At 39.1% G+C, this 9,251-nt stretch overlaps 1 protein-coding gene across 1 annotated transcript in view; it reads left to right on the forward strand.

Moving 5' to 3' along the window:
• Positions 1 to 4,617, forward strand: part of LOC109485137 (syntaxin-binding protein 5-like) — a 104,124-nt gene extending 99,507 nt beyond the window's left edge. Inside the window, exon 32 of the mRNA XM_019788571.1 lies at positions 449 to 4,617. Coding sequence (XP_019644130.1) covers positions 449 to 586 — 138 coding nt within the window. The 3' untranslated portion in view covers positions 587 to 4,617. The remainder of the gene's footprint in view (positions 1 to 448) is intronic.
• Positions 4,618 to 9,251: the final 4,634 nt, after the last annotated feature.

The following is a 9,251-nucleotide window of genomic DNA, read 5'->3' on the forward strand; positions in this document are numbered from 1 at the left end:
TCATGATGATGAGTTAAAATATGTTACTAGATTTTTACTCACTATATATAGATCGATGCTAAATTTTTGTAAAGTCTGACACCAATTCAATCAGTTGACTGCCAATGTCAGTTTGTGTGAATGTGTGGGAATAGGTGCACTGGTGCACCCAACCTAAAAAATTGGGTGCACAAAAAAGTTTTTGGGTGCACCATATAAAACAAGAACTAATTACAGATGTTACTGCTCCTCTTCTTAGCTTGAATCTGAAATGAGGGATAACTTACAACAAAGATTTTATTATTTTTCTGACACTTGTATGCCAAGAATATCCTGCATACTATTACACACTTGATATGACATAAATTGGGTGCACAGCTCCAATTTTGGGTGCACTAAGGTACACATGCACCCAGTATTTCGAGCCCTGATACACCAATCACCATCCTCATCCTGATGTATCCCCCAGGCCCTGGTGGAGCGCGGAGAGAAGCTGTCGGAGTTGGAGGAGCGGACGGAGGCGCTGAAGGTCGGCTCGGAGCTGTACGCCAGCTCCGCACACCAGGTCATGGAGAAGTACAAGAACAAGAAGTGGTACCAGCTCTGAACTCACCTCCCGACCGCCTTTTGTTGAGTAGAGAGAGATTTTCTGATCGCCCACGTCTGGTGGGGAGGGGAGGTACGACTCACCGTTAAAACGTAGCACCCTCACAGCGGGGGCCTGCCTTTGTAGGGAGGACTGTTGAGGTGCTTTTTGCTGCGACAACCGGGGCAGAGATAAGATAACACCTACAGCAGATGATACCATCCTCCTACGCACTGTTGCTTCAACTGATGCCTACCAACCTTGGGCAGGGACTCCGTGACTGTTCTTTTACACAATCGCCGGCTGGTAGAAGAGCACTGCAACCATAGTGTAGTGAATTAGGGCATTTATATGCTGAACAGACGGGCAGCAGGGAGGGTGAGAAAGAGAAATAAATAGCACCACGTTGTACGGCCACTGATTCTTTCCACGTCACTTCCAACTATTACCGGCACCCTGTCCCCTTCTTTTTACCAGGGATCTCTATCAGAAACAAAGTCCTGATTCTAAACAGTTTGTCGTAAGGAAACAGGCTTCATCCTGAACCGTTTTCTATATTCTTTGATAGCTTAATTGTGCAGAATTAGTAACTGTAACTTCAGGGCCGGATGTATATGGCTCTGTCCTGTCTCTTGCTGCACAAGGACTATGTAAATGGGAAGGGAACAGAAGGTTTTGTTCTCCTTCACTCTTGCATGGGGTAAACCAGCGTATTGCTGAACATTATGAGGCTCATATGTTGGCAATATTGCTTCAAGGCTGCTGTTCTAACATATAAAAAAAATAGGAGGTTCACTATAAGGAAAGGTAATAGAATTCTCTGAGAAGCAATTGAAACTTGCAAACAGCTGAGCAGAGGAATTTATATGCTGCCTTTGTTGAGTGCAATCGGAATAAGTAGGTGACTTTAACCAAGTGGGATTCTGAAATTCAGTAAATAAAGTAGTACTGGTCAAAACAAAACCATCAATATGAAAGGGAAACATTTTACCAAGTTAGCCAAATTCCGTTCGGTTCTGAATGATTTTGAAGCACTCCAGAAATATAGATGCTGCCTAGTACATGGATTTTGTTCTGATTCTATTTTATTCCTTGTGAATTTGAATTATAATACACCAAATGATAATCAGCAAACTGGCTTTTATTTCCTTTAAAATTATTTAGAACTTAAATATTATTATTGAAGGATATGATATTAGATAGGAATGAAGAGTAGGTATTGAATAAGAGTGTTGTAAAGAAATTTAAAGACAAATTTATGAGGATAAAGATATATTGTCGCAAGAAACATGTTTAATTTGCTTCCATTATATATGCTGTTCTTAAAAAGAATATGAGCTTTTATTCCGATGAATTCTTCCAACAGAAGCTTTGAAAATCCTCAGTGAAACTCAGATATGTTATTCCAGTGCTTACAATGTTTTAAACTTGTTTTTAGTGCAATATGTTGAATAGTGCCGAAGTTCAAGAAATGATTAGACTTTTATGGCGAAGTATAGATGATCATATTAGATACATATTGTCAAATTTGTTTGGTGTTCTTAAAATTCCTAGGGTGTAGTGGGACAATCAGATTGAGGTGAATCAGCATGTTGGCAGAACGTACTGCGCCTGTGTGAAACCCAGGTTTTTCACAGTTTTCGTATAGGCCGTTTGGTCAACCCTGTATCAGAATTTTGCCGGTTACAGACGGTATCTTTTCCAACACAACATTTGAAAATGATAGATGGGATGTCGTCCTTAAATACGCAAACACGATGTTTAACGAGAAATTTTGGCCAAAGTGCTGTGCATGAACAAAAGTGGGTTTCACACAGGCACAGTACTAAAATACACAGTACTGCCAGCATGCTACGTCAGGCTGATAAAAATAATTGACTGGCTTGTCATTTTTGTCAACGCTGCAAGATTTCTGTTATCATAAACTAGAGGCTGTACATTCTAGATTCCAATGTTTTCTAGGTGTTTTGAGGGATATTTCTCGCTCTCTTACAAGAATTTGAAGTTGCAAGAAATGCTCAATCTCTTCTAAAGCAAGGTACAGGGGGGTGAAGGTTTTGCATGTAAACTCTACATAATATTCAGACCAACTATATTCAGCCCTATTTCAGTATTTGCAAAACACACAAGATCATTTTGAAAATTCATAACGTTATGTACATGTACCATTTTCATAAATAACAACACAACAATGCATATTTTATACAGAGGGTGATTCAAAGTGCGAGAAAATTTTCATCTACATAAGGTTGCTTTTTTTTCAAATCAGTTCTACATAAATACGTAGCAACATTATGGTTGTCTTTCAAAGAGACCAGTGGATAGTAGGCTAACTAGTCCAAGCTCAAGTATAAAGGAAAAATGTAGATGTATAGATATTTGTGTCAGATGTAACATAAATCTAGTCGCCTAACAAAGTGTTAGGTACCAACAATGTCGACTGTTACGACAACTACTGGTTCATGGTGCTGGCATGTAAAGTTTGTCCGGAAATTCTGTCGTCCTTTAATGTCGGTTTGGCGCATTTTGAATTTAGAAAACTTGGGGAGGGTAGTTGTAAAGTTAATGCCCTGAAAGGTTTAGGAATTAAGGTATGTTCTGGCAATGGCTGCTTATTCTATTCAGTACATGCAAAAGCCTGAACCTTACGGCTATTGAAATTCTGTGCTTCTTAGGATACATGTACATGTATTAGGTAAGAAGAAACGGGTAGAATTTTATTCCTGTTTTCGTTATCAAAGTCATGGAAGGGCCCAAAATGTTGCTCAGACATACATTTTCCCCTTAACATTCAAAGTTAAAGAAGAAAATTCAGAGACCCTTGTATCTAAAATGGTGTTCAGCTAAATTCTCATAGATCTAACATCAGTTGCTGCTGTATAAGAGGTATTACGAGTTATTTTTACTTTCAAGCCTTAGATTTACATGTAAATCATGTATTCCCATTGAAATCTCAAAAGATGATAATATATAATTACGTTGCCCCAATGGTATGGCTTGGTCTCAAAACCATATACTGATACTGCAGTTCAAAAAGTCCTTGTAGTATAGTCATGTAAAAGTGAAATTATAAGAAACACTCTTGGCTAAGAGGACAATGACGCAACAACAGGTTTTTTTTTTTCAATTTTTGTAACTTCTCAACAAGTCATTTCTCATTTCACAGAAAGTAGTCCAATCTCTGCTCCATTTTTGTGGGATAATTGTGCAGTATGTTTCTACAAATTTGACAGGGTTGGTCTTATTTGACTTGAGCACTTAAGGGTGGAACATCTTATAAGGAAAAAATTCAGATACTCCATAGTTAATTAAGCTGCCATTACCAATTTTAATGCGCATAACGTGCAATGCTGTTGAGACGAAACAAGCAAAACTTGAATTCTAATTAAGAAGAAGCGGACTGACGAAGAAAAATGAAGTACAAAAATGACGTAGGTGTACATAAGATGCTTACTATGTGCTGTAGTGTCATGTATAGTACATAGATAGACTCCTGCACTTATCCTGTATATCACGCCACACTGTTGCCTCTAGTTCTAGGTACTGCACAAAAAAACAACGGCTCAACTTGATTGGTTGTTTGTAATCCAGAAAGATATATTTTCTAAAGCGCCACTTCGAGTGAGACCATGAAGCCAGAGAAAACAAGCCGTGCTGTAATTACTATCATTTAATTAGCATTCATTAATCAAACACAGTGAAGAACCCTTGTGCATTGACACCAAATTTCCAAAGAACGTTGAAAAGTCCAGTAGTTAGTTGGGGAAGGCACCTGAATCGAAGAAATTCTTTGTCTGCAGCACTACTCATTTGTAAATTTGTGTTAGGTTTTGTATCCTATATGCTGTTTAACTGTATGTCTTACCAATTCTATTTATGTGTATAAAAACGAAAATGATGTATAGATATGGCATAGAATACTTCTGGAGCACTTGTGATGATGCCCAACTCACCCTGTAGAAGGTGGAGGCACTTGCTGGGGCTCTGAACACTCTAAGTTGTACATATTATGACATATGTAGCAGATGTCAAATAAACTCAGTGTCAAAGTACCCGCAAGTCTTCTGCGTTTTCTTTTCATTTTGGTGGATTTGAAAGTGCTTGATAAAGTTTAAGGTCACACCAATTTAATTTGTTGGTTCATGGATTTACCAGCTTCATTTTTTCTGATTTGCAAAAAAAAAAAAAGATTCTGGTTCATAATCGTTACTGAAAATTGCTCATATTTTGCCCCGAACAGTTGAAGACAGTCCTTTTCTTCCTAGTTGTTACTGTTCCCTCATGTATCTATCTAATGCAGTGGTTTCACAATTCATTGTTTAGATTACAAACCAGCCTGGTATGTTGACTTCATGGCTCCTATCATAGCATTTTCGGCTATAATAGGATGCCTAGGCCTGTATTTTTTTGCTTTATCGCTTCATATTTTTTCTGAAAAAAATCCAAGACTCAGCCAATCAAATTGGTGTGGCTTCTGAGAGACAAAACATATAATTACTCTAGCTTATGATATGTACTGATTGATAACTGGGAGAGGATGTTATGTTAATTTGATATGGACAACATCTGCACATGCATTAATTTTTGTCCCTTTCCAAAAAATGTTCTACCATACTGTACAAATTACAATTAAAGCAAATGCAAAATAAGTAAATGTGTGCCGTAAATTGAAAAACAAGTGCTTTCTGAAAAAAGCTGCCATTTTTGCCTCTATAAAAAGGATTATTTACTGGCGGTTATAATACTTCACTGCACACGGAAAAGAAATCAAACCCAACAATAACTACAAATGTATATATAAAGTAGCATTAGCATTCACTTATTATCATTCTACTATTTACTGTTGTTATCATGTTCTTGTAATTAGCCCTCTGGCATGAATTTGCAATAAACTTTCTATAATGGGATGTGATCTATAAATGATGTGTTGTGAGATGTAAATGGATAAGAAAGTAGAGCGTAGAGATGTTTTTTTTGGAGAAGGTGTGTTTTATACGGGAAGGGAGATTGTTGTGTGATGTTGCAGATGTTCTGTGTATGTGGAATTTGAACATTACAGCTGTGACATATATCTTTTTGTAGTAATATTCAGTAAACTTATAGTTTACAGTGGTGTTTTTGTGAGTTGTGAAATGAAAAAAACAATATGTTTAAGATAAAATGTGCTCTTTATTTCAATACTAGTGTATGGGTAAATCTTTGTTACTTTTCATTAGGAATATAAATATACTGTACTTGTTGGGAAATACAAAATCCGTAGGAGAAGCTATTACATTTTACCCTTCTGAAATGCACTTGTCCTGCAACTTGAGTTGAAAATCTGACTAACTTAAGAGATAGAAATTCAAGCCCAACTAGAGTTCGGAGGGCTCATGCCTTCGACAGTGTGATATTGTTTTGGTTGGTGTTGTGTGTGTGTATAGTCTAGGTTTTTTGAAAATGATTATTGTAGTAGTATAGTGGTCAGAGAGCAACATACCATTTACCTAGCCTGTGCCATGTCTTTCTACGGAAAAACGGATCATAGAATTCGGCAAAAAGGAGAATTGGCCTGGGGAGTCTGGCCGCGAAAGGTTGTTTTCTTCCCTCCGATACGCGGTGATCCAAACTTCAAACAAGAGTTCCGAGATCTCATACCTCCATGAAATATGGGCTTGACATGTGAATGTAACTTTTTTCTTTAATTAATTAACATAATAAATGCATCGTGATGTTAACTTTTGATTAACTTACACATGTACCAAGAATGAAATCCCCATCATTTACCACTAAGGAGTCAGAGAAATTTCAGATTAATTATGTAAATTACGTCCATATTTGCATAATTGGTACCTGGTGATATTCCACCTGCCATAGATTATGAATATTACATGTATCAAAGTCCCATGATGTAAAACACTGGAATTACAGAATTTCCTCATTAATCATGCAAATGAAGTCATAATTTGCAACCAATAATGTAGATCTCTGACTAAGCTACCCACATACCAAAAATCATAAAAATACATTGTTCCTTTGTGAATTTATCTGCTCTGAAAGGTTTCGCCAGAAACCTTCCTGCAGTTCCAGAACAAGCTGCTAAGGGGACCAAACCCACACCACTTATTACTGGCAGGAAAAGTTATCAGTCACCAAAAAGTCAAGACCATAGCATGTTCATGACAAAAGATACAAAAACTGGAAGTTTTGATGCAGTACCAAGGTCGGCCACAAGGAGGCCCATATCTGACCTTGACCTTTATCTTTCAAAGACCTACCAACATACCAAATATCATCACAATCCATAAAGGCGTTCTGAAGTTATGCTGACTACAATGTTATGAACAACACAAAAGGTCAACTTCAATGACATGGGAACCTCCCACGAGGCCCATCTCCGAACTTGACCTCGGCATTCTCAACGGTAACTTGCCCACTAAAAATCATGAACATCCATTTAAGGATACTCGAGATATCTTGTCTACAAGGGAAAAATACCAAAACCCAAGGTCAACTACAGTGACGTAGGAACCCCCCACGAAGCCCATTTTTGGCCTTGACAATGGCCACCCCAAGACAACCTGCCTGCCAAAAATCGTGAACCACGGACCATGCCTTCAAGAGTTATCGTGCATAATCTGCCAAACAGTGCAAAAACGATTTCATAGCCTTCTATCGAAGGCAAAACAACTTGACAAGAGTGGAGTTGCTCTCAAATGCTTTTGTCCACTCCCTTCCTGGCCGATCATGCGTTTGCATGGAACATAGGTCGGAATTAGGACCCCTCCCGTAATAGTATTACACGTAACAGGACTTAATGCAATTCTAAGGGCTCCTTTGCAGTCAACAACTTGAGTCGAACTAAATATTCACCAATAAGACATCAGTGTGCAATCATATAAACGTCAAATAAGGAACCGCCACGCAAGTTTGTTGTATTAATCAGTAAGATCGGAATTACTGCCCGCCCAGAAGTTCAAAATGGGCCTTATAAAAACCTTATCAATTCAGACTGTGGCAGCAAACAGGCTTTCACATGCGCCATGTTGGATTACAGTGTATGTCAAAATAATTATCATATGAATCTCGACGACCAGGTGTTGGCGGGAAAACTGGCATGTTGAACAGACATGCACTGTCTGGACGTCGCTAGACCCGCCGTCATGTCTAGACCCACGTCTCGCCGTACGTCGCGACAGAGCGTATATATATGCGCACGGGGCCATTCTCATGCTATTCTAGCTGAGGGTAGTACACGCGCAATCTGCTCTCATCGTAATCTCATTGCTTTGCCTTGCTTTGCTTGGCTTTGAATTCGAAGTTTTGGAGAAAATGGCGAGGAACAATAACAACGGTGAGCCCAATCATATTTTCAGTATTGTTCTCTACACAGTTTCATCTTGCCCATAGAACGAATCTCATCAACAGAAACCCTGGCTTATTCATGCCGATTGATTAGGAATGTTTCGGGCTCTTCTACTGCCAAATTCAAGTGTGCAAGGACATTCACTACGACAGTAGCAATCAGCTAATCAAACTCCTGCCGCCACAGAAGAAAGTCCTACAGGCGCAAAATTCCCATTGATTTGATTTGATTTGATTTGATTTATTAGGCTGCATAAGAGATATATATAGAGCCAGGACTGCCCAACTAGCCAGATCGGGGACAAACTTGGAAGAGTGTCACTAAAACCGGGATATACCAGACTCGAGTGCTTCTTGAAGAAAGGAACACTAACTTCCGTCTCGTAAACATTCGTTACCATCTGAAACTATCGAAGCCATTTCTGAGATGGTAAACAATAGTGTAAATAATACATGTAGCAGACAAAGTACGCCACGAAACTCCCTGAAATTTCGTAGCGTAATCTTGAAAACTGGCTACTTTCAATATGAAATGAAATGGCCACCGGACGAAAACCTACTTGCTTTAGATCGTTGACGTTGAAATTTCCGGTTTTATGTGGACTTTATCGCTTGTTATTTCAAATTTCCCGCGCTTTCAGCAAATGTTTCAGAGGTTCGCTAGATGGCGCTAGTTATGGATCGGTCCATCTTGTCACAAAATCCCAGTCATTTTTAACAAGTGGAATACATTGTATGTATACTATGTACACAAACTTCGATGTAAATAATTGTACCAACACAGATGAACTTTGAAATTTATGCTATGCTAATCAACTAATACATACATTTGACATCACAATAATGTGCCCTTTAGTAACTTATTCTTTTCTTTAAATCACCAACAGTACCACCAGCTGCAGGTCAGCTGTGGAGAAGTGACCGGGTGAAGCGCAAGCCGGATTGGTTTCGTAAGTTGATAGACTGCTTTGATATTTTTATCTGTCACGACACTGTATAAGAACTTGCCCAGCTGCTGCAGAATTAACAGGTGGTTTGAATTTAACACCTAAAAGTTACATTTTGGTATAAAGCCATCATACATGTGTAAGCTAGGCAATTTGTAGTAGTAGTAACTGTTTTACTGGTAAGTGCTTTGTTCAGTCTGCCCCATGCAGGCCCTCCTAAATGTGTCTCCTTCATGTATTTTTCTTACAGACCGGGATCCCAGGTACGGCTTTAGGCACCCCATCACCCCCCACCCCCACTCCGGCTCCCCGGCCGGAACACCGGCCGAGTGACGCTCTCCAGCCCGACCACCGACCTGAGGGGCCGTCCGGGAGGACTGCCACAGCCTGCATCG

This window comes from Branchiostoma belcheri, unplaced genomic scaffold (assembly GCF_001625305.1).
Source record: "Branchiostoma belcheri isolate BF01 breed outbred unplaced genomic scaffold, Haploidv18h27 scaffold73, whole genome shotgun sequence".
In the NCBI taxonomy this organism is placed as follows: Eukaryota; Metazoa; Chordata; class Leptocardii; order Amphioxiformes; family Branchiostomatidae; genus Branchiostoma; species Branchiostoma belcheri.